Source organism: Penicillium concentricum (genome assembly GCF_028827145.1).
Source record: "Penicillium concentricum strain IBT 3081 chromosome Unknown utg000002l_segment0_segment0, whole genome shotgun sequence".
Taxonomy (NCBI): Eukaryota; Fungi; Ascomycota; class Eurotiomycetes; order Eurotiales; family Aspergillaceae; genus Penicillium; species Penicillium concentricum.
The window spans coordinates 6,299,940-6,323,550 of NW_026622755.1; the positions used below are offsets into that span (position 1 = coordinate 6,299,940).

A 23,611-nucleotide genomic window follows, 5' to 3' on the forward strand; every position below is an offset into this window, starting at 1 on the left:
CTTCGAGCTTTAATTTGTTTTAGCTATATTATATATATAGAAAAACATAGACGTTTCGTTTTTCTCATAGCTTTAGAATGTCATTAGATACTCTGAGGTCATAGCAATATTATTTCATATTTCATTTTCCAAGTTTCTCTTAATTTAAAGATGTGGCTCGGGAGATCTGTTGATCTTCCAAAATTTCCTTGGAACGAAGCCCTGGAAGTCTTAAAAGATCAACCAATAATAAACGATGTAAACTAAGCAAAAATTAGAAATCCTCCACTGTCGTCCCCAATTTCCGCTCCCGTGCCAAGCGCACCAAATCTCCGCCAGTCACGAGATCCATCAGTCCAAGACCAACGGATTTGTAGATGACATTTCCTCGCTGGGACCATTCGCGTAGGCTCTTTTCATCATCCACAGTCGCCGCGTCCCGAGTGGCATCACGTACCATTAGTAGCTCGCCTAACTCGACAACCTGTTTGGGCTTAATTCCGGCTTGAATAATCTCGCCCGCCTCTTTCATGGCCGCATCTAGGCTATCCACTACAATCACACCACTACGGTGGATATGCTTGTGCCAGTGACGATGCGCAGGCTGAACATTGACCTCATCTCGAAGAATATCCGGGTGGATCTCGGCCATGTGTGCCTTGTATGATCCGATCGCACAAATCAACCGACCCTTTTGACGGCCTTCGCCGGAGGTGAGGTACTCGGCAGGGAAAAGTGGCTCTGGAGAAGGAGTACAGCAGAAGATCGCGTCGGCCTTGCGCACAGTGCTTTTCAGAATGCGACCATACTCGCCGAAATCGGTGCTGATAGCGGAGAACTTGACATCCCCGCGCCAGTCGGCATTTTCGGGCTGATAGATTTCTTGCAGAAGTTTGGCTGCGCGATCGAAAGAACGGTTCACAATATATACCCGGCGGATGTCCTCACCGCGGAGAACCAACGCTAAGCGGATGTGCCAGTAGGCCTGGGTGCCCGCTCCGAATACGAGGAGAGTGCGTACCTTCTTGCGCCTGTTGAACATCATCAGCGATGCCAGGGCCGTGCGGAATGCCGTCAGCTCGTGGGCGTTGATCAACGCGAATGGCAGACTTTCGCCATCTAGCAGTGTCACACTGCCGCGGGGCGATGTGTCACGAGTTCCTGCGCCCGGCCAAGCGCCAAGAGTTTTAGAAATGTTGGAGGTAACATTTTGTTGATTGACACAACCAGTGAGAAGTGTGGAGCTCCCCGTGCTTGATCCTGTTGTACTGCTCTCATTGGTGGTGGTGACAGGGCTGAGCGAGTTACTGTCCTCCTTGTCCTCCTTGTCCTCCTTATCTTCTTGGGATCCAACGGACAAATCACTCAACTCGGAGGATAGGGAAGCCACTGAGTTTCGGAAAGAGCCTCCCCTGCGTGAGGCAATCTGTTCCTTCTCCTGGGTATCCAGGTTGTCCCGTTCAATAGCACAGCCGGCATCGCCCCCGTCCTGCAGGGAAATCATTTTGATGCCAATTGTTTGGCCCGTGCTGGCGGGCATGAAGAGGGTGGTGCAGCCATTCTGACGAGTAATGGCAGTTCGTTGGGGTTGGTAAGCTGCTGAGCAACCTTTCTCCTGAGATCCACTGGAGTATTCTCGTAGAGCTTCGGCGAGGTTGCGCTGCAGATTCTGAATCTCATCGCGAGAGAGCGCATGCAGTAGCTCGCGGAGCTGAGATCGGGAGAGGATGGTGAGCGGCATGAGGGCGGTACTGAAAACACAAAAACGAGAGAGGTGTAAAGTAGAGAGAAAGTCTGAGATATGCGAAGAAGGTCTAGTTAGCCAAGAAGTCTACGCCTCTGCCAAGATAAGAGTGAAACAACTTACAGCCTATTATTATACACAAAAGTTATCTGCCGCCAAGTCCTAATGGACCTAATGGAGTAAAAAATGGGGGAGTCGGGCGAAATCACTCGGCGTCGGACAGAGCCAAGTCGTCTTCTCCGAGGATGACGACAACTGTTTTTGAGAGGTGGGGGAAGAGGGGGGGGGGATCAGCAATGGTAAAAACAGCTGTAATTCAGCAATTCAAGTCACAGACTCAGATCTTGACGGGTATAGAAAGATAGAAGGTCTACGCAGTCAAAGGAGAAAAAAGAAAGTGTAGAAGATCAAAGATAAGAATGCCTGCTGCATTCAGGATGCAAAGCCAAACCCAATGCGGAAATTTGTATACGCCACTAAGGCGGATTGGTGCCTGAGATACCTGTATTATGCCTGAGGCAACAATCAGATATAACCCGTTCCGTATTCGTTTGGAAGCTTGATCCTCTTTGCATGAGACATATCTAAGAGATCTGTCTTGGCCAAGATTGTCTTGGTCCGTTTACAATTTACTCACTTCTCCCGTGTCCCTGGATTTTGGGACGTACGAAGACATGACATCCGGTCCAAGGCGAAATTACTAACACCACGATCATCAAAGGGCGTTAACAATTGGCATATCATCTCAAATACAGCTCTAGGAAATATATAGATCTTGAAACACCATGCTCCCAGTTCTGACAGAATATTATAAAACAAATCTCGGCATCGGCTGCCGAATGCCAATGTCGGACACCTCACCCGAGATTCATATGAGTCAAATCGATAGCAAACCCCTCAACTTGGAATACAATTGACCCTTCAAATCTCTCAATATCTAGAATATCATCATGGCTTCAGGACAGACCCTCGGATTCATCGGATGCGGTAAGTAAACATATCCATCCATACTAAACCATTACTAACAAACCCAAGGTAACATGGGAGGCGCCGTCCTAAACGGCCTCCTAAACAGCGCCTTCTCAAGCAAAAGCACCGAAACCTCACGAAATCCAATCAGCCGTTTCATCGCGTGCACAAAAACCGCCACCTCAGCATCCCGTCTACAAGCATCAATCGCACCAGAACACCAAGATCTAATCAAAATCGTCTCCGACCAAAACGTCCAAACAATGCAAGAAGCCGATATAATAATCCTCGGTTGCAAGCCCTTCATGGCAGAAGCTGTTCTGGGCGAAAAAGGGGTCCGCGACGCCCTAGCCGGCAAACTCGTCATCAGCATGCTAGCAGGACCAACATGTCCAACCCTAACCCACCTCATCAACCCAGACCCCGACGCCGCAACTTCACCGCATCTCATGAAAGCTATCCCGAACATGGGCGCGCAGTTTGGACAGTCGATGACGATTATCGAGACTCCCGCACCGAGGATCCCGCAATCTATGGTTGCGGCCACGGAGTGGATTTTCAAGCATGTCGGTGCGGTCAAGTATCTAGGACCCGAGCAGATTGGGTTAGCGACTGTTCTTGTTGGCGCGACGATGGCGACATTGACGTTGCCGATTGAGGGGCTGTTGGATGGGTGTGTTGCGGAGGGATTTAAGCGGGCTGATGCGATGGAGTTGGTTTTACAGGGGATTCGGGGTTTATCGGCTGTTTTAGAGTCTGGTCAACATCCGGCTGTTGTTAGGGAGAGTATTTCTTCGCCAAGGGGGTGTACTATTCAGACACTCTTGAGTCTTGAGAAGGCCGGGACGAGGTCGGATTTTGCAGAGGCGATTGTTAGGGGGAATACGCATTTGAAGGAGAAGATGTAGATGTAGACATAGAGAATGGGGATATCAAATAGAAACTATACAACCAGTGTATGTATGTGTGAACATTTCCTTGTAGATATACGGACAGAACCGATTTGCACTTGAACGCCTTATTTCCCAATTGGACCCGTTTCCCCGGATTATCCCCAGATATCATCATCATCCTTGACCAAATCATCTTCGTTCAATACTTGCAATCCATTTCCACGCTCCTCCCGTTTCCGCTGTCGCTTTGTCACTGTGCGCCCGGGGGTAAAGGGCGTCACGGGAGTAAATGGCATGTATGGACTGTACGGCGTAGCCATGCCCGTGACAGGACCCATCCGGTTCTTCACCGGTCGTTCCAATATAGTAGTCTTGGTAGCCGGGGCACTTTGTGGCGGGTAGGCCTCACGGAATGGTAGGTTGGATGGGACGGATAAAGAAGGAGAGGGCGTAGACAGGCTAAGAGGCGCCGGTGCACGGGCGCGCCCAGGAGGGGGCCTGAGTGACTCGCTTGTCCGCCGCCCTGGCACGACTGGGGGAGGACCGGGGTTATAAATCCGTGGGGAAAGAGGCGGGTCTTCGGGTATATAGGCTCGAGGCGTGACCACTGCTGGTGAGGCTAGTGGGGAGGAGATGGGCATCTTGCGAATATCCAGACGTGGCGAGCGCACTTTGCTTGGTTCTGGATTGGCGCGGGAGCCTGTGTTGAAGAGCTTGGATAGGCGGGAGCTGTTGAATCCCTTGGTCGGTGACTTCAATGGAGCTAGTGGTGCCAATGAATTATCCGACACGTGGGAGCCACGGTCAGTGAATGGATTTGTGAGTTGGCTGTCGGGTGATTGTGCTTGGAGGTCTTGTTCGCGGACGGACAGATCGACTCCGGAAGCCTTTTGGGCATCATGTTCCATGACCGCCGCATACAACATCTCCATATCATTCTGGGCTCGTTGTCGGTCGGTCGCGACAATGGACTCGTCGATGGTCACCATACTGCCGTTCATGGATGGTTGGGAGGGCCTGGTACCCCTGTTTAGTGATCCCCAGGACTTGAATCCACCTGACTTTGGACTGGGGAGGTTGTGTGACATTGGAGAGACTGGGCTAGGATCCATGCTGACGGTAGGTCTGGCAGGCTTCAGAATTTCCATATGCAGTGTATAGTTGGACGACTGAACTGTCCGACGCAGGCGACGTCCAACGAAGATAAGTAGAGCTAGGAGGATAGCGACGAAGATAACATATGCACCCACAATGCTTCCAACTTGAATTGCTAGCAATGGTTTGTTCACTGTTGGGGGTGCAGCCGATTTAGATTGATGGATGTCCTGTGCCTGAACCGGGACACTCTGTAAAATCAGAGTAAATAGGACAGGCAAAAAGAAGACCGGGATATTCATTTCCGGTGCCTGCATTATAAACAGTGGGAGAGGGAAGGGATTTTTAAAAGTAGGTGTAGTCACTGATCGACATTGCGAAACGTCAAATCTCACAGGATTTGGGGTGATACATGTTCCAAAGGTGATGGGGGCGGCAGGGGGAGGGGGTATAAGAAGCGGCCATAGGATGTGATGAAGTGAAGAGAAGTTAGTGCAAGGTCAAGGCATTTTGCTTCTTAGCCTGTCGTTGGTCACAAATACGCGCCTTCATGCACGATCGTCACTTGGCGGCGACCACTCACAAGGAAGAACCCTAACTCCCCAAATGTCACTTATTTTAGAATTTTAACTGATTAAGGGACGTTGGAATATTCTCAGATGTACTTTGGTCTAAAATAAAGTACATCATTTGGATATACTAGAATCTTCAGAGTATTCCTCAAAGAGCATACCACCGAAGTATACGTGGATAGTAAAAACCAATTCGTATCCCAATGATGAGCATCCCTAAGAGAAAGCTTGAGAATTTTTACGGGACAATAGTATAGTATAGAATAATGGTATAATACAATTTGGTTAAGCATTTGGTCGAAATAGTATATCTCATCCACTCATCCCAAAGCAAAAGAGTATATATTTTCCAAAACGAGAACATTTCCTGGTCTACTTTTTTTTAAAAGGCCCTAGAGAATAGATGTAAATCACCGAGATCGTCTCTCAAAAGAAATATCCCAAAGCACTTTCCCTCTATTGCACCTTCCAAATGAGATTCCATCGCCTGCCTGGCCAACCAGGCAAGATGTCCAGTGAACTGAACTCCTCTTCGCCATCCATTACCTTCAACTTTATACCACAGCATTGTTTTATCAAGCATCCACCATCTGTTATATTACATCCACATCCATCAACTTCTCTTCAAGGCCCTAATGGGCAACAAAGTCTCCGCTGTGAACGGCGTCAAGTCAGAGCATTTCTACGACCAAGGCAACGCCGTCAACGAGATCTGGGTGGGCGACGTTGAAGTCATCTCACGTCTACCCTTTGGCGATTCCGACCTCGAGCAAGCCGGCTGGCCTGCGGGAGACTTCCCCAAGATCCCCTGGCATCATTTCATCATCCCCTTGCACAAGCGAGACGAAGCGAGCAATATGACTGCCGAACTTCCCAAGAATGGAACTTGTGGTGTTTGTCAGGACTGGCTACCAAAGCATGGATACCTAGGCATTTACACGAGCATCTCGTCAACTACGGCGTATTTCATCGGGGCTTTGTTCATTTTCCTCGCTGGCGGCATGTATATCTCTTTTATGTCCAGGCTCATCGGTACTTTCTTGAACTGGCAATGGCTACGGGAGGAATCACATCTCTACCCGGATCCGGCCGCGATCAGGCGTATGGCAAAGCATAATCTTTGGATTGGCCTCGTCGAATCATTCATGGTGTTTGCTCTCTCTGTTCTCTGCATGGTGCTGGGCGTGCCTGCTCTCGCTGCTGGCACAAGGACAATAGATGCTACCACATTCATTTTGTTAAATGGGCTTGGGGGCGGTATTACTGTTATAGTTTCAGGCCTCGTCTTCCTCCCCTTATTCATGCTGTGGTGGACGAAAAAGCCACGTCCTGCGAAGAGCGACCCTTCGTGAGAGAGCTGAAGACTCCCACGCAATTTGTGAGGGCAACTGCCACTGTCGTGCGGGAGGAAGTTGAATGACCGGGAGGCGGTGATGAAAAGATCGTCTTTGTCTGTTTTGTTTCGAGTGGTCTTGCTCGTCATGTCTTATGTCACATTGTTGTTGTATTATTATATCCGATATGGCCATACACAGGATGAACAAAAGGAAAGGGGAAAATTGTCTGTTTTTTTCGTTTGGTGTCTTCAGGATTTAATGAATAAATCGCGCCACAGCTCTTTCATACCGTATCCCTTCGCCTGATCCTCTTCGTGAACCTGTACAGTCTGGGCCATGCCCAGTGACCCATACTTGTTGGAAGGAACCGGCGGAACTATTGATGATGGACGCGCACGCTCTGTCGCTCGACGCTTAATTTCCTCTGGTAGCTCGGGCGCTACCGCGGCATAGCACGCTTTGAGCTCGCGATCAAGATTTATATATGGTTTGTGGGCGGAGGCGGGGGCTTGGAGGTTGTATGTGCGTGCGAGAGAGTTGATTTGTTTCACGGCGAGTTCGTGATAAGAACGCTCGATTGCGAGATACCCGGGGTCTCGCAATGGTGGAAGATGGGCTGCATCTTCCGAGGTTTCCTCGCTGTCATTCTTGATCGCAGGTGATCCTTGGGATGTCTCCGACTTGGAGACTATCCGGCCATCAGTATTGATCTCCGAGATGGATGTATCGTCGTCAAACGAAGCCTCCAACTTTGCTTTGTCTGCCAACCGAGCCTCGGCTGCAGCATAGGCTTTTGCCCGCTTCATTTGTACGTCCAAGGACCCACCCTTGCTCGCAATCAACATCGCAGCATGTCTCCGCCAGTCCGCTCGAAGGCGTTCGCGGAATCGATTGAGTTCCAAACCAAGCTGCTGTTGCTTCTCGATCCATGGCGGCACAATTTCCTGCTGTTGGATGATCTTATTCATAAAATATTCGGTTGTATCGATGAATGCGCTGCTCGCATTAGGATCCGGCTTTGTATTTACGCCTTTCCCACGACGGATCTTCTTAAATTGTCCACGCGCAATTGCATCCGCGATTCGCTCATCCGCCAGCGACGAAAGACCCGTAATCGAGATTGGCATGGCATGAGCCCCAGGTGTCAGGTTCTCCCTCATCTGACGGCGCATATCCTCGCGCTCTTCTTCGGAAAATCCAGGGGCCTGACTCTGTGTGTAGGTAGAAGTGCGTTCTTTTGCTTCAGCAAGTCGCTCTCCGGGAGACCTTTTGGGCCTCGGGGCGGGTTTGAGGTTCACGGGATTGGGGATTTTGTAGGGCATTCGGATTGGTTTGCTCGCGTCATCTAGCATGCGCAGAGTTGTGTCCTCCATGCGCTCTATTCCTGTCCATGCTGGAGCGGCGGCTTGCTCTCGTGTGCCCTGTCCTGCGGCAGACTACGATGAGGGAATATGGATCAGTGTTTGTTGGACAGTAGGATATGATAAAGATCACATACGGGCATTTCGACTATGGAATGAGCAGCAGCATGCTGGCTCCTAAATGAAGAAGCAGCAATGCGTTCTGCGAGCTCGTTTTTCAGTTCTTCTGAGAACCCGGCCTGCTCGAAATTGCGCTGCGCAGATCGTCCGCCTTCTAGTAGCGCATCTTCGGTCATCTGAGCCAGACGGCGTCCCATCGGACTATCATTTTTCTCCTCTTTTGGGCCATCTTTGCCATCTTTATCCTCTGTCTTGGATGTAGGGGGCGATATTTGATACAGGTGGCATGATGCGGAGAACCGCCTAGACGTGAGAGCTATTGGAGCTCTAAAGGTGCATGTTGAAGAAACGACACGGAGCTGTGTTGACAGACCGTATCTTCCAGACATACTGAGTAAATATTTGTTAGATTTAACAAACTTGCGACATCAAAAAGAGTGTACAGGGCTTGTCAATAGGGTGGCAAGCACTCGAGGTAAAGAGCTCGGGGCTGATCAAGATTAGTCATCCACCTCCGCGGAGTGGCCGAAACTTCGGATTTTGTTTGTCGAAGATCCGTCGCCGGCGCCAGTATCCCATCGTTAATCCCGCACACGGTCGCTTCAAGGCATAACGCCTCTTCTCGTTCCAATTTATACCTCTGTTGCCAGTTTCACCAACCTAATAATTGCCCACCATGGCACCCAAAGGCTCCCTCTCCACCCGGCTCAACCCGATGCGTCTCAACACCATCAACCACCTCCGTGTTCGCCGGCCGAATCAAAATGAGCAGAACCCCTGCGTGGTCGTGATGTCGTCTATGCTTAGTATGTTTGCCCCTTTTCCGTCGCGACATGGACGCTGTCAATCTCTCGTTGCCGATGGCTTCGCATTCCAGATGTCGAATACCTTGAATCTCGAAATCGTGAGTGGGTTACTGACAATATTGCGTTGCAAACAGACTGCTGGGCTTCCGCTGGATACGGCGCAGAGGGCTGCTCTGCTCTCGAGGCTCAATTGCGCAAGTGCATGGATGCACCGGTACGTTATAATCCACCGTTGTTCTTGTCAATCATTGTCAACATGCTTCTAACGAGTTGTCCCCGCATACAGAAATCCCGGGAACAGAAGAAGAACACCGTCAACTACCATCTCATGAGAATGTACCCCAAGGTCGTTGGTCCCCGGAAGAAGGATGGTGTTCTCGGTTAAAATGTTCTTTGTACGACTGGATTGTTCGCGATTATCTATCCGGACTTGGTAGCAAAGCGAGTTTTCTACCTGGAGTTTTGGGTTTCTTTTTGATACATTATTATGCGAATACTCTGGCCCTTATCAGATCTGCTGATTCGGTCTGGTTTTTTTGCATCAGAGGCTATGGGAGTTGGCTTTACTCATATGTACAATATACAACTATGTGGGATATGGAATCACCTGTCACAACAATTGATTATACTCTTATTTCATACTGCTTGTAGTAATGGCTGCGCATGTACAATGTATACTTTAACGTGGGCTCTGAGGTGATGTATCTCCAAAGCTCTCTTCAAAGGCTGATGTCGAAACTTCCCTAATAAAATCCCCCGCTCGCAGCTTTCGATTCTCTTTTTTATCATCCTCGCTTCGTGCTAGTATGAGTCCATCTACACACTGATATCCAATCATGTCGGTGATACTCGCCAAAGAAGCTAAATTTGGCCGTCTTCCTTTCGACCTCTTTTCCATGGTTTGTTGCCCCTAAATTCAGTCCACTCCCTTGGTGACGCTCGTCCTTCTCCTCACTCAATGCGTCTCAGGTCTCCTGTATACAGTACCCATGGACTATCAGCTTATTGTGTAATCTCCCCCTGTTCTTTGCTTTTACAATCGAATCCTTCTCTTCGCACTTGAAAGTGAATTCCTCCATGATATTCTATTATTGACTTGTTTCTAGGCCCCGGTAGCTCCAACGTTCTTAAATCTTGGTAGAGAGCCTTTTTAGCACACAAGTAATCTCCCTCTCGGCGCACCCTGATTTTCACCATGGGCAAGAAAAGGAAAGCCGACTTAACGTTATTCTTCATTGTGTTTTCCACTTGTTCTTATAGCAATGTTGGCTGATCAAATTAATTGTACTCCGAGTTCATACTACTTGTAGCAATAGCTGCGCGTGCAATATCCCCTCCCAAGACGTCTCAGACAGACTCGAATTTGAGGATCAGTTTATCGCCTGTCGGTTTGATAGTGTAAGCATCGATAGCTTCAATGTCGTCATCGTTGACAATGGTGGTGCGGAAGTTGGTGTAAATCGCAGCCACGGCCAGTTTCATTTCTGTTAAGCAGTAATTAGCATAATTCAATGGTTGGGATTGTTCGAGCCATACCTTGCAGTGCAAGATTGCTTCCCACACACATACGGCCCCCACTCCCAAACGCCCAGAACCACCGGCGTTTCTCTTCCAGATCAGCCGCCGAGTTTTCAGCTTCGAGCCAACGCTTCGGCTGCCAGATTTCTGGATCTGGGAATACATCTGGGTTGCGGTGTAGTGAATATGCTTGTGCGTTCACGCGGGTGTTAGGTGGGATATCTGCATACCCGGCCAGAGTGCACGACGGATATGGCGTTACCCGAGGCTGAATACCAGGGATCGGAGCATGAAGTCTCAGTGTCTCGGTCACGATCGCTTCCAACAGGGGAAGGTTATCAATTGACTTGGCTGGCGGCAGATCGGCTGTCTTTGGGTACGAAATTGGGGGACTCAGAGTGACTAGCTCCTCTCGGAGCTTGTTCTGCACTTCTGGGTGCCGGGAGAGTTGCCAGAATAGATATGTGAGACCAACAGCACTTGTTTCAAAGCCGGCAGTCAGCTGATCGTACATCTCACAAGCTATATCGAGTCGCTCCTGGGCCTTGTCTGGCTCTGCTTCTCCGTTCTTTGTGGAATGCTTGTCCAAGGATTGCTTCAATTGCTTGTAGACAGTTGGTTCGATGCCTGGCTCTGTCGCTGAAATTATCTGCTCCGCCCTATCGCATAGGTCCAGAGCCCAGGAATCAAGCATTGCATTGGCTTCATCGCAGTATTTGGGTATCACGCGAAGACCAATCCGTCTCAGCCATCCATCCAAATATGGGACCTCCTGGGCATAAAACTCGAATGGTTTTCGGCACATGTAAAGGTGGAGCCAATGCTCACGGACCGAATCATCTTGCAGGTAATTAGTGCCATTCTTCAACCCGAATAGATAGGAGGAGACGAAGTCCATTGTCAATCCCTGGTTTAGATCATGCACATCAACGGATTTGCCAGACATTGTCGCTTCTTGAAGAATCGGCAGCAGTCTATCGAAGATAACTGTATCTGAAACTATCCGCATATGAGGAGATGCTTGCAGAGTTGATTTGGAGTATATGTTGGACAACATCCTTTTTCGAGTTGAATGTGCTTTGCTTCCTGTCATGGTGAACATGCTCACTGTTCTGTTTATCATGGTGAGCTACTTTGCTTACTGTGGATCAGCGTCTATACTAACCCAAATGACGCGAAGACCCGTGGATACCAGTTATGCTTCTCAAATCCGCCAGCATAAACTGACTTGATCCCTCCCTCAACACAGTTGATTGAGATCTCTGATGGTCCTAGCCTAACGATAGGACCCAGTTTCTCGTGTGCGGCCTGAATTGTCCGGTTGTTTCGGCTTGTGAATCGCCTCCATAGCATCCATACCGGCGAGAAGGAAGCACTCCAGTGCACGTTGGGGATCTTCGATAGCGGGGAAACAAATACCGGGTAAATTAACACTTTGTAGAGGATGACACCAGCAATAAATCCTATCGCCGAAGTAGTGATCGAAAAAGCCATTGTGAATGCTGAATCGAAAGGGAATCTATCCCCCAAGAGCAGGTATAAGAAAAGCGGCTTGGGAACCCCTCCGGGCGTCGGGGCCGAACACAATGGAGATTGCCGACGCCGCTATGCCACTAACTGCTAGACCAGCCAGCGTCCATCCGTGTATTACAGGTGGTGCCGAGTGTGGTCCCTAATTGCAAGATTAACCTATAGACTCCATACCGTTCGATTTCCACTCACTCTGATTCGTCTTGCGTTTGCCGACGGCGAACAGTTAGGTAATGGAATTCGGAAGCTCTTGCCTAAATAGTCAATGCGAGGGGGCCTGAATAGGTACATGCACTAAGTAAATTTGATAGGGAAACTGTCTTGTCGAACCTCCGGGGACCTACGACACCGACATTACCGCTTCCCCGCGAAAGCGATAAGGTGATAAGGTGATAGGGCGATAAGCGTCCATAATGGACTGTCTGCTGCCATCTAAGTCTTCAGATCCATGTTCTGTGGGATTGAAAGCTATTATGGACTCTGTCATAGTCTTTATGCTCCAATTCAACCCTCAAGGGCTTGGTTAATTGCTTTTATTTGCAAAAAAAAGAGGCCAGCCTCTAGAGCTGCCCAAGCGAGCTCACATGCTTACGTCATAAGGCAACTGGTGCCCACTTGGGGCAATTTGTGTATGAAATTGCTACAGCATATTGTATGAATATCTGAATATCGCGCGATCGACAATTGTGGAGTAGAGTACAGCTCTACTTTTTGAACCAATGGGGCTCTTTCTGCAGAATTTCCCTTTCCAGCACACTCAATGAACACCAAAACACAAAGGGGCGGAACCCAACAAAGAACGATGGCGATAGTCTGAAAGCCTCAATTGTTCTTTCACATCCCTGTTAATCAGGCTTTCACTTTCAAGATGCTCTCTGAGCTCCCATCGGAGATCATCTATCAAATTGCGACGTATCTCCCGACTGCCAATGCATTAGCCCATTTGTCGCAGACATGTCACCGACTGTACGGCATTATCACCGCTGAAAATTCTCGGATCTTCCGAGCTTTTGTGCGAAGCAGATTCCCATCTATCGAAACACCCCCATTCTGGAAAGATGCAGCACAAGCTTTGACTTCCAGATCCCGGGCCTTGGATAGAAAAGCCATCATCGGTCGATTTCTTGTGCCACCTGAAACTGCGACCAAGATCGGTTCACACGAAGTGACTCGCCAAGACAATCCGACCCTTGGGTACAGACCTTCAATTGATTCTTATGAGATCTGGAATGGCCAACGTTGGGCTGATCGGAAAGAGGTTCTTGCCTGGGGTGCTGCCAACCAGCTTGTGATGAGGATCAAGCAAACCGGTGCTCGCTCGCAAGAAAGCTGGCTTGTGTTCAATGATGTCGATCATATTAGCAGCTATGATGACATTTGTTCTCTGCATCTTTTGTCCTCGGGGAATCAATACAGCAACGATACCGACGTGGAGCATTTGATCTTTGGCCGGGTTCGAGGTGACATTGCTCACCTTGCTATCTCTCCCAATGAGGGAACATTTGAGTACAAGCAGAAATTCATGGCACATGGACTCAGACTCGATAAAACAGATTTGATCAGTGATACGGACTCCACTTTGGCTGCTCATTTTGAAAATGGATCTATCGCTTTCTACCATACCGATACCGACAAAGAACAAATCGAGCCATTCACATGGCTTCTACCAGAAGGCTCCTCACGAACCAATTACTCCAAACTGCTATCCTCATCACTAGTAGCAGTGGGAACTGGAAATGTGGAAAACTCCTTGTCTATCTCGAAAATCACACCAGACGGCGTCTCCGCATATCGAAAAATCGGAATCGGCTCTCTAGACACCGACTCTACAGGCCTCCAATTAAAAGCCAATATCAGTGCCGTTGAACCTCTGAATAACCACAACCTCACAGGCTCCCCCGGCGAAGTCTTCCTAGCAGCCTGGGACGACCACACCGTCAGACTCCACGACCTGCGCTCCCCACAGCCCTATGAAGTCTCCTACAAAGACCTCACAGACCTTAGTCCAATCTACAGCCTCCACGCTTTCGGACATGAGCGCTTCCTAGCCGGAGCCGGCGGCGAAGGCTTAGTCAAGATCTTCGACCTGCGCATGTACAACACATACAGCTACCTCGATGCACAAGTACCCACCTCGCAATTACAGAGCACACAAACGAAAACAAATACCAAAGGCGACAGCACGCCCGGAACAAAAACACAATCCAGTCCTAAAAAGGGCTTCTCGATATTCCTCTCCTACCACCCACCCGCTACATTCCCTCAACAACCCCAACCCCCAGCCCGCAGCCGCCAAAGAGGTCCCTACCGAGGTCCCATCTATACAATGTCCTCGCCCTCGCCCTCCTCGCCAACCGTCTACACCGGCGTCGTGGATGGGGTGGCCCAACTCGACTTTGCATCCACGGATGACCTAATCGGTCCGCAGAAAGAGTGGTACGAGTCCAATCTGGACCTGGGCGTGAAGACAGGTTCAGATACCTTACCGCGCTGGAACGCCGAAGCGTTCAATTTGGCTGGATATGAGCGCCCGGATGAAGATGACTCTGCTACTACTTGTAAGCTGAGGAATCAGCTCGCGTTTGAGGATCTTGAGCCTGAGCATGTCGCTAGTGAAACACATACGGGTTGGGATTGTAGGTGGGAGACTTTGGAGGAGCCTGGGGCCTGGAGGAGACGGGATCAGTAAGTTATGGATTGGTGATTTTCTTCTTTGTACATTACACAATACACTGTTTTTGAAAGAGATTAGTCAGGCTAGAAGGAGTTTGCATTGGTAGGTTACGTCTTTGACCTGTTTCCTACTTCACGGAAGATTGCAAATACTTCGAGAACCCGTCGAGAACGGATCCCAAACTTTTGATTGATGTAAGCTAATGAGCAAAAAAATTCTATGGCAAATGTTGGGTCAAAAGACCTTGTCCATAGCTCCGTGTACGCCGTGCTGAGTGAAATTGGTAAAGTATGATGCGGGATATGAGAGCCCCCCTATGTCCATATTCATCCATTGCAGCGAACCTGAGTTGTACTGCAAAGATTGCAGCGACAAAAAGATAGCGATTATCCCTCCGGCAAAGCGACATCCAAGACAAAAGCCCGGTCTCGGGGGTGCTTTGTGGGTTTGGTGGCAAATGTTCTGATTAGATGCTGACGATAGCCTAATATTATGGACTAGCAAGTACGTTGGTGTCGCAAAAGCAAAGAGTCGTCGTCATTTAGTCCTCGAACTTGAAAGAGGTCGTGCCGGGGGCAATATCGATGGGACCGCCACGGTAGGAGCCACGCTTCTTCTTGTTCTTTTCCTTGGTGAATCCCTTGCCGCGAGTCACAGACAGGTCCTTCCAGGCGCGGTCTGCGTAGGCGTACGACATGTAGTCGTTGGAGGGGTGGTCATGAGGCAGCTCGCTCAGGAGAGCCAGAGGAGTGGGGCGAGCTCCGGTGTGCTTCTTCTTGACGGGTCCGTTGCCAGGAGCAGGGCTGGCGCTGGAGGAGGTGGTCTGGACAGCCTCGACGGCCTCGACGGCCTTCTTAGCGGGCTTGGTCTCGGTCTCGGGAGAAGCCGCGAGGGTGTTGCTGTCGGATGATGAAGACTCCGATTCGGAAGAAGAGTCAGACTCAGGGAGAGGAGTCTTCTTTGCCTTCTTCAGAGCCTTCTTGGATTCCTTCTCGGACTCGGACTCGGACTCGGACTCGGAAGAAGAGTCGGAGGATGAGGAAGAGTCGGAAGAGGACTCGGAAGAAGAATCGGACGACGAATCAGAGGATGAATCGGACGAGGAAGAGCTCGACGAGGAATCGGAGTCAGAGCTGGAAGAATCCGAAGAAGAGGACGAAGAGTCGGAGGACGAAGAGGAAGACGAAGAGGAAGACGAAGAGGAAGCCTCCTTGGGGGTAGGAGCAGTCTTGGCCTTCTTGGCCTTAGGGCTGTCATCTTCGGACGAAGAGGACGAGTCAGAGTCGGAAGAGCTGCTAGACTCGCTGCTAGACTCAGCCTTGCGCTTCACACCAGCAGACTTCTGAACTGGAGCAGGGGCGGCAGCGGGAGCCGCAGGAGACTCATCATCATCCTCATCATCAGCATCGCTGTCAGAGCTGGAAGAAGACGAAGACGAAGAGGACGAACGAGTGGCCTCGCCCATCTCAACATCGGAGTCGCTATCGGAGCTGCTGCTTGAGCTGGGGCTAGCAGACTTCTTCACGCTAGCGCTCTTCTCCGAGGCCTGGAAGAGTTCCAAGAGAGAGGGAACATTTTTCGCATCACTCTTCTTGATCGACTTTGCCGCTTCCTTGGTGAATGCGGTGCTGGTCTCCGGGAAATTGTCCGACAAGAAAGCCGCGACCGAGGCGATCAGCTGAGGAGGGATTGACTTGGTCTTGGGAGACTCGGTCTGAAATCAAAGCACTGTTAGTCCGATTCACTCTAGTTGTATGTCGATCATGCCAATGGACATGTCAAGTTGAAAGTAAATGAAGCGTACCTTCTTGACCGAAGTCTTCTTGCTGGAAACCTTTGCCATAGTGACTGAGAGTTCGTTTCGATAGCGAAAGAAAGAGAACCCGGGGCAAGGAGAGACTATTTAGAAATAATCTGCCAGGAACCAAAAAAAGGGAACGAAAAAAAAAAGTATATAGAAGGCGGTAAGCTGTCAGCTTCACGGCTATTGGCAGAGGCTGATGAGCGTTGATTAGCGGAGAGAGGCGGTGGTTGGCGCATGGTTATTCCGGCATTATCCGTTTCCAGTGCTCTGGTTGGTCAATCCTTTCACCGTCCTAGTTTCTGGTCCACGTTGTTGTACCGCTTTCTCAGCCCACCTTACCCTGCCATGCTGAGAACGCACGCTAATATTAGAATGCACAAGGCCATCAGTAATATATATGCTATCTGTTCAAATTCATACAACTAATTTAAGACAGCTAAGGCTAGGGGCTCCATACTAGTAATTATGAATATTGATCATTAGTATTGGTATTAACAGCAGTTTACCCTCAAACAGGCTAGTACATGGATAGTATGCATCATCCTGGGTTCACCTGAGCTGGCACGATAGGGTAAGTGAGGTATGTACGTATCCTTTTCATTCGATTTTAGTTCATCTTTTTTACTCTATCATATACCAGATACCTCTAGTCAAAAAGATTTCTCTAGTCAAAAGCTGACCACCTTGACTGATTTCCGAACTTGACTATCTATTCATATTGTACCCTAGAGCCAGAAAGTAAATCTATACGACGGCCTAGCTACAGTCCAATCATACTGTATTCCTTAGCCAGTTCTGCAACTTCTCTAGAGCTTTGAACCTCTCAGAAACCGTATTCTGTTGTCAAATTAGTGGATAGGGGATTTACAAGATGCTTATATAAATCAACTCACCTTGTACGTAGGACTCATTTCCGCATAGGTTTGGCCGTCAACTTCAAATATGGGGTCAAAACCTGCAGAAATATCAGGGCTGGCTTCTCTAAAAAAAAACTGCGTTGGGCGATTGGAAAGCATACCAAATCCACTTTGCCCCCTTTTCTGAACGATCTTGCCTTCCGTATATGCCTGGAAAAGGAGAGGCTCAGATCCCGGACCAGCGGAGAAGGCGAATGTGCAGACGGCCGTAGCTGCTTTGTCGTCATAAGCTGCGAGCAGTTTATACAGGCCATCATCGCCTAGAGCAGAGTAGAACCACTTTCTTGGGGATATTAGAGGAGATAAACAACAGCAATTGATATCAGACATACATATACGGCCCAGGTAGACCTTTGAGTGCCCTGAATTCAAGGGCACTATCCTCTGTCAAGACAGGACCATTGACCTATAGAGGCAAGCATCTACACTTAGCCTGGTTGTGCTTTTGTGCCGTAGCAGGGAAATTTTCAGAGCGGCATACTGCTATAGCTGCTTTTTGACACTTGTCTCGCGCAATTTCTTCAAGAGAACCCTGAATTTCAAGGATATCTATGTTTTGATTTGAAAGCTGCACCACGTCACCCAAAATTGCTCTGGTTTCAGCAAGCTTGTTCTTATTTCCAGTGATGAAATTGATCGTAGTTGGAATGATGGAGGACATGATGGACTAGAGAAGGCGAACGCGGTGCATAGGCAGTGAATTGAAGATATGGTACGGGGTACATTTGCAGTGTGTACTCCGTACGCCACAAGTGATAGAAGCTAAAGCCTCAAGGCTCCAGGCCCCAGGACTGGTGCCTGGAGCCCTCCAGGGTGCCCCCCTGGATCTCGGGAGGCATGGGATGGATGACTAATTATATGCTAGCACCTGCCCACCTGAGCCAATAGGATCATAGTCATGGATGGTCGCCATGCACTGCGATGGTACACTTCAGTAGGTCGGTAAAACTAAAATCGAGTAAGATAATAAGACTCCAGTGAGCCACTGCCATGCAAAACTTCTCAATTAATGTCGAACATTCCGCACGTTTGTTTACCGCGTTTGGGTAACCCCGGATCAATTCGATACTCCGCTCCAAGCTCTCCGCCTTCCGCCGCCCGAGACACCTCGATGAGCTAATTCGAACTTCAGCGCTGGCCACTTGCATTCCATTGGGCCATAACGTGTACTGCTTTTTACCTCGTCATACTCCTCCAAAGCATTGTCCCTTAACGGATTTCAATTCCTCCGGCGTGTGGTGCGTAGTGGCGTCGCCGATCCCGACCCTCCCGACCATGTCCCCTTGATCTCGCGGCTACCCACACGTGAGCTCTATATCCCTCGATACCATCATGAACGGCAGAGACCGTCCCCGCGGGCCTCCGCAAGGGCCGCTACCAAATCGCGGAGATCTACAGTCTGATTCGGGCTCTAGCCCAAGCACCATGACAAGAGGGGCCGCCTTTGAGGACGAGAAGAAGCGGATCATTCATAGTTGTTTCGCAAAAAAGGACGAAGACGGTCTATGTACGTACACAATCAACGTACTTCCTCAGCCCTGCCCTCCCACCCGAGTTCAATCAATAGTGGTGTGCTTAGCGACACATTGCGAAAGTGACGTACAGGGCTTAGACGGGATCGCAACACGTTTGCATCGTCGAGATGTCATTTTTCCCGCGATCTTTGCTAACCCGGCTTGTTGCTCCCAGTACTCGAATCTTATATCACCCACGTCCGCATCACCGAGGATTCAGCGCACCCCTCTAGCCCTTCCCCGCCAAAAGGACCACCGGAGAACAAGAAACCCCGTATCATTATCATCTCGGTTCGAAAGTCAGGCAGAGTCCGCATACACAAAGCTCGAGAGAACAATGAGGGGACTTATTCTATCGGCAAAACTTGGATGCTCGACGATTTAACCGCAATTCAATCATTTGGCTCTTTTGTGCCGAAAACACCAGGAGAGCAGCAACAAAAAGAATGGGCTGGCAATGTAGGATTCACAGTCACAATTGGAAAGCCATACTACTGGCATGCCAGGACTTCCAAGGAAAAGGAGTTCTTCATCGGGAGCCTGGTCAAGATTTACAGGAAATACACCAATGGAAAAATTCCCAATCTTATTGGGTTTGACGACAATGAGCGACAAATGCTGGCAAGACATGGACAATCGGCACAACCAGGACAGCCAGCGCAGCCAGGCGGTCCTTCACATGGACCACCACCAAGGGGACAGCCAACACAACCAGGACAACTAGGCGGTCCTCCAAGTGGCCCACCGCCAAGGGGACAGCCAACACAACCAGGACAACCTGGTGGTCTTCCAAAGGGTCCATCGCCAAGGGGACAGCCAGCACAGCCTGGACAGCCAGGCGGTCCTCCAACTGGCCCACCGCCAAGGGGACCGGGTCAAATGACTTCAACATCGGACAGCCCGTTGCCCCCTTCGCTACAACCGTCCTACAGAGGTCGTGATACCAGTCGCGATGGTCCTCGGGACGTCAAAAGAAAGCCTTCCGAAGACCCCACCCTTCGCACTCAGCCAAGCCGCGAGCAGATGTCGCGGCCATCGACCGGCTCTCGGCCATCTACAGGACAAGGTAGACCGGCACCGTCTCCCTTTGACATACATAAATCTCCTCCTCCGTCGCTCCTTTCTGGGCCACCTATAGACCAGCAACCGCCGCCACGCGCACCTGAACGTAACGCAGCAAATGCAAAACCCCCGAGCTCACTATCAGAGTCGAGGGGAACAGATAATCTGAATGTTGCGGCACAAGCCAGCAGCTATTCCGATATTCCAGAGTCACTCCGCCCATCTTCGGCTCGCAGCCAGGATCGTGGTCCCAAACCCCCACCTCTTGCTACCCACCCAGTCCCGAACAACGCGCCAGAATTTTCGCGCAGCCAAGATCGCGTTCCCCAGCCCCCTCCTCTTGCTACCCAACCAGTCTCGAGCAATGCACCGGAATTCATGCGCAGCAATGATGCACTTCGTCCTACCACTGCTGGCTCTTTCAATAACGAGAGTGGGGACACATTCCCACGTCCCGCGCCTAGCATTGGGCCAAAGTCTCCCCAACGTGGTAGCGGCGAGAAGGCATTCACATTTAATCAGCCCTCTCTACCTCAGGAGAGAAGCGCATCAGATGGCTTGTCACCTGGATCTTCTGCACAGCCGCGGGAACCGTCATCGTCACCGGCAATTGAGGGACTGGCTGCAGAGCCTGCTGCTATGATTGCTGCGAACCTGCCCCCAGTAGAGCCTATTCCGCCTTCCAACGAGAAGCCCAAGACCCCCGTTGAAACTGTTCCTGCTGCGGAATCTCCATCCCAAGCTTCCCCAGAGCAGGAGGCAGAACGCCCGGGGCTCGGCCCTATGGTTAAGAAAAAGGAAGGCAAAGATATTGCAGGCGCCTGGAGAAAGGCTGCAAATGCTTATGGTGGTTTCAAGCCCAGGGCTGGTGGGGCTGGTGAGCGACTGCTGGCAGCCGCGAAGAAGTCACAAGTCGATGTCGCGGGCCCTGATGGCATCACCAGCGTTGTTCCTGCGCCGTCCCTTACACGGTCAGCAACTGATCCCCCACAGAGTCCAGTGGCAGCGAGGTCAGAACAAGATCTACAGCCCCCCGCGCCCGCTGCAGGGCCGGAGACACCAACTGTCGAGATCACGGAGCCAGCTCCTCAGGAAATCGCGCCGGTCCCTGTCCAAACTCCTGAGGTCTCTCGTGAGAATCTCTCTGATGTTGTCGTAAAGGTTGAAGATCGTTCAAGATCGCCATCCCCGGCAGCTCAAGGACGTCGTCGCAGACGCCGTGAAGACCACACTATGAAATATTGCCAAGCCCTTGGAATCGATCCCAGCATTCTCGACGGACGTGGAATTGATTTCGATGACATTCTCACTGATCTAGGCTGGAACGGACGGTTGGCCGATGAACAGAAGATTGAAGATTTGGAAGCAGATGTTCGCCGTGAAATTGGCCGTGTCGAGGCCACCAGCTGGCTTGGCAACCTTGAACAGCAGGAAGGAAAGGTAGAACAACTTGCAAGCTTGATCGACAGAACGATTGAAGAGTGTGATGAGCTGGATGGTCTATTGACCCTTTACTCTCATGAACTGAACGTAAGTTTTGGGATTACAGAAACAGGATCAATTTCTAGTGTGCTAACGAGATTACATTATAGACTCTTCACGAGGATGTCGCCTATATTGAGGCTCAAGGTCAAGGTCTGCAGGTACAAGCAGCAAATCAGAAGCTGCTGCAAAACGAACTCCAAACCCTTTTGAAGACACTTTCAATATCTTCATCCGAGCTGGGACCTCTCAAAGAGGCTTCTTTGAGCAACCCCGATGGGTTGAGAGATACAGAAGGCGCTCTGGCGACATTGTACAAGGCCATGGTCACGATTGATTCTGACATTGGACAAAACAAGAAACGTCAGGTTGATGCCAGTGTCGGTGTATATGCCGATACAGAAATTGGCCAGATGCGTGCGATCAAACAAAAGAAGGAAGAGTATCGCTCTACTGCGAACATGTTCCTCAGCCGACTGCAGCAGTTCATCGCCCTTGCCTTCAAAATGGCAGAACAACAACGGATTGATTTGGCGAATGGTGGCAAGGATTCGATGAAATTGGACAATGCCGCGCGAGGGCACTTCCGTCAAGAGGTCTGGCGGTATAACGCCCTGATGCTGTTTGCTAAGGAGGTTAGCATGGCAGAGTGGCATAGCCTTGTCGGTCTCTATGAGCAGCAGTCCAAGTCTTCGTACCAAGGTGACTTCCGCGACAATAATCTGGCTTGGAAGAAGACGGCGCGCAAACCAACGGGAGATGAGCAGGAACTCCTCTTCACACATCAAGAGAAAGAGAAAGAGGCCGAGGGTCTCACCATGGCTGCACGGAAACTGACAGTGCGACGAGGCAAGACGGTGCGGGCTGCCGCTGGGCTTCGACTGGCTTCGGGCAACGCGAAGAAGCAAGGAAGGGCTGAGCCATCTGAGGTATTCGCTGGGACTCTGCGGGAGACACTTAACATGATGGCTCAAGAGCAGAACTTCATTATCCAATTCTTCCATCTCGATTCTCTTGCCAGCGCCGACTTTTCCGACTTGGTGGCTGCAACCATTCCAGAAAACCGATCTTGTCCCGATTTCTCTGCCAACCGGCCGCATGACCCTGATCGGGGAACGGCAAAGAGAGTCGAGCAGATCATGGATGAAATTTACTCATTCTGGCCGAACGATATGCAAAGCATGGTAGACTGGGCGATGCAGGCCGATCCCCTTCAAGGAATCGGTATTCTCTATGCCTTGGAGATTGCCATGAATGACTTTGATGACACGAATCAAGAGTTCATTCTTCATGCACTACAGAAGATCCATTCCCGCCTGATGGGGCTCTTCAACCGATTTGTGGATGAGCAAATCCGAGGCATCGAGGACACCAAAGTCAAGGTGAACAAGCGGAAGGGAGTAATTTCCTTCATGCGAGTGTTCCCCAACTTCTCCAATGCAGTGGAAAGCATGCTGTCTTCCCCATCCAACGCCTTCTGTGACATTCGCGTTAGCGTCAATGACGCGTACGACCGCATCAACCGTGCGATGTGGGAGTCACTCAAGTTCATTGCCAAGGAAGCACCCGGCCAACCTCCGGGTGTCACTGCGGGTGCGGGCGATCCGGAAGACAAGGAGATTCTTAACTACCACATCCTCCTCATTGAGAACATGAACCACTACATCGAGGAAGTAGATGTGCACAACATCCCCGCGCTTGAACGCTGGACCGATCGGGCCCACCAAGACTTCCAGGAGCACATGAAGCTCTACCTTGACGCGGTCATCCACCGCCCACTGGGCAAATTGATTGATTTCGTGCAATCAATTGACGGCCTCCTTGCGGCGGGTAGTAACCCAACCGACATCGCAGCTCGTGCCAGCCACTCCCGCATGATGGCGAAGAAGGTTCTCACCTCCTATGATAATAAGGAAATCCGCCGTGGTATCGAAATGCTCAAGAAGCGCGTCGAGAAACACTTTGGTGACGCCGATGACCCTGGTCTTAGCCGCAGCCTTGTTGTCAAGGTGCTTCGGGAGTGCGAGAACCGCTATGAAAGTACTTATGACCGAACCCGTCAGATTATGGAAGAAGTCTATGAGGGTCAATTGGATCTGGACTGGCGCAAGGAAGAGACCCTGAGCATGTTCCGGAAATGAAATGTACTTATTGAAACTTAATTCCCCTTTATTGTTTTTGCTTCCTATATTCTCTCGGGTCTTCTTTACGTCTTGGATACATCGGATGTATGA

The 23,611-nt window shown here is 50.2% G+C and overlaps 11 protein-coding genes across 11 annotated transcripts; 5 read left to right on the top strand and 6 right to left on the bottom strand.

Moving 5' to 3' along the window:
- Nucleotides 1-253: 253 nt before the first annotated feature.
- Nucleotides 254-1,720, bottom strand: N7517_006094 (putative proline utilization protein PrnX-like; the record flags this gene model as incomplete). Its single annotated transcript, XM_056723824.1, has 1 exon — nucleotides 254-1,720. The coding sequence occupies one exon, from the start codon at nucleotides 1,718-1,720 to the stop codon at nucleotides 254-256; it is 1,467 nt and encodes a 488-aa protein (XP_056580074.1).
- Nucleotides 1,721-2,673: 953 nt separating this feature from the next.
- On the top strand, nucleotides 2,674-3,600 carry N7517_006095 (pyrroline-5-carboxylate reductase; the record flags this gene model as incomplete). The annotated part of the gene is made up of 2 exons (XM_056723825.1): nucleotides 2,674-2,710; nucleotides 2,759-3,600. The coding sequence occupies 2 exons, from the start codon at nucleotides 2,674-2,676 to the stop codon at nucleotides 3,598-3,600; spliced, it is 879 nt and encodes a 292-aa protein (XP_056580075.1).
- A 140-nt stretch (nucleotides 3,601-3,740) lies between these two features.
- N7517_006096 (uncharacterized protein) lies at nucleotides 3,741-4,997 on the bottom strand (the record flags this gene model as incomplete). Its single annotated transcript, XM_056723826.1, has 1 exon — nucleotides 3,741-4,997. One exon carries the CDS (start codon nucleotides 4,995-4,997, stop codon nucleotides 3,741-3,743), a length of 1,257 nt encoding a protein of 418 aa, XP_056580076.1.
- Nucleotides 4,998-5,887: 890 nt separating this feature from the next.
- N7517_006097 (uncharacterized protein) lies at nucleotides 5,888-6,604 on the top strand (the record flags this gene model as incomplete). The annotated part of the gene is made up of 1 exon (XM_056723827.1): nucleotides 5,888-6,604. The coding sequence occupies one exon, from the start codon at nucleotides 5,888-5,890 to the stop codon at nucleotides 6,602-6,604; it is 717 nt and encodes a 238-aa protein (XP_056580077.1).
- Nucleotides 6,605-6,837: 233 nt separating this feature from the next.
- N7517_006098 (DnaJ family domain-containing protein) lies at nucleotides 6,838-8,459 on the bottom strand (the record flags this gene model as incomplete). Its single annotated transcript, XM_056723828.1, has 2 exons — nucleotides 6,838-8,025; nucleotides 8,088-8,459. The coding sequence occupies 2 exons, from the start codon at nucleotides 8,457-8,459 to the stop codon at nucleotides 6,838-6,840; spliced, it is 1,560 nt and encodes a 519-aa protein (XP_056580078.1).
- Nucleotides 8,460-8,746: 287 nt separating this feature from the next.
- N7517_006099 (mitochondrial 37S ribosomal protein mS37) lies at nucleotides 8,747-9,261 on the top strand (the record flags this gene model as incomplete). Its single annotated transcript, XM_056723829.1, has 3 exons — nucleotides 8,747-8,876; nucleotides 9,011-9,090; nucleotides 9,163-9,261. 3 exons carry the CDS (start codon nucleotides 8,747-8,749, stop codon nucleotides 9,259-9,261), a joined length of 309 nt encoding a protein of 102 aa, XP_056580079.1.
- A 962-nt stretch (nucleotides 9,262-10,223) lies between these two features.
- Nucleotides 10,224-11,888, bottom strand: N7517_006100 (cytochrome P450; the record flags this gene model as incomplete). The annotated part of the gene is made up of 3 exons (XM_056723830.1): nucleotides 10,224-10,360; nucleotides 10,413-11,506; nucleotides 11,560-11,888. 3 exons carry the CDS (start codon nucleotides 11,886-11,888, stop codon nucleotides 10,224-10,226), a joined length of 1,560 nt encoding a protein of 519 aa, XP_056580080.1.
- Nucleotides 11,889-12,792: 904 nt separating this feature from the next.
- N7517_006101 (F-box protein) lies at nucleotides 12,793-14,613 on the top strand (the record flags this gene model as incomplete). The annotated part of the gene is made up of 1 exon (XM_056723831.1): nucleotides 12,793-14,613. One exon carries the CDS (start codon nucleotides 12,793-12,795, stop codon nucleotides 14,611-14,613), a length of 1,821 nt encoding a protein of 606 aa, XP_056580081.1.
- A 526-nt stretch (nucleotides 14,614-15,139) lies between these two features.
- N7517_006102 (nucleolar and coiled-body phosphoprotein 1 family protein) lies at nucleotides 15,140-16,441 on the bottom strand (the record flags this gene model as incomplete). The annotated part of the gene is made up of 2 exons (XM_056723832.1): nucleotides 15,140-16,312; nucleotides 16,403-16,441. The coding sequence occupies 2 exons, from the start codon at nucleotides 16,439-16,441 to the stop codon at nucleotides 15,140-15,142; spliced, it is 1,212 nt and encodes a 403-aa protein (XP_056580082.1).
- Nucleotides 16,442-17,179: 738 nt separating this feature from the next.
- N7517_006103 (non-canonical purine NTP pyrophosphatase) lies at nucleotides 17,180-17,980 on the bottom strand (the record flags this gene model as incomplete). Its single annotated transcript, XM_056723833.1, has 5 exons — nucleotides 17,180-17,239; nucleotides 17,296-17,357; nucleotides 17,421-17,602; nucleotides 17,652-17,725; nucleotides 17,801-17,980. Coding segments are annotated over 5 exons (558 nt in total), but the record flags the coding sequence as incomplete, so codon positions are not given.
- Nucleotides 17,981-18,651: 671 nt separating this feature from the next.
- N7517_006104 (GTP-Rho binding exocyst subunit SEC3) lies at nucleotides 18,652-23,518 on the top strand (the record flags this gene model as incomplete). Its single annotated transcript, XM_056723834.1, has 3 exons — nucleotides 18,652-18,826; nucleotides 19,009-21,425; nucleotides 21,488-23,518. 3 exons carry the CDS (start codon nucleotides 18,652-18,654, stop codon nucleotides 23,516-23,518), a joined length of 4,623 nt encoding a protein of 1,540 aa, XP_056580084.1.
- Between the last annotated feature and the right edge of the window lie 93 nt (nucleotides 23,519-23,611).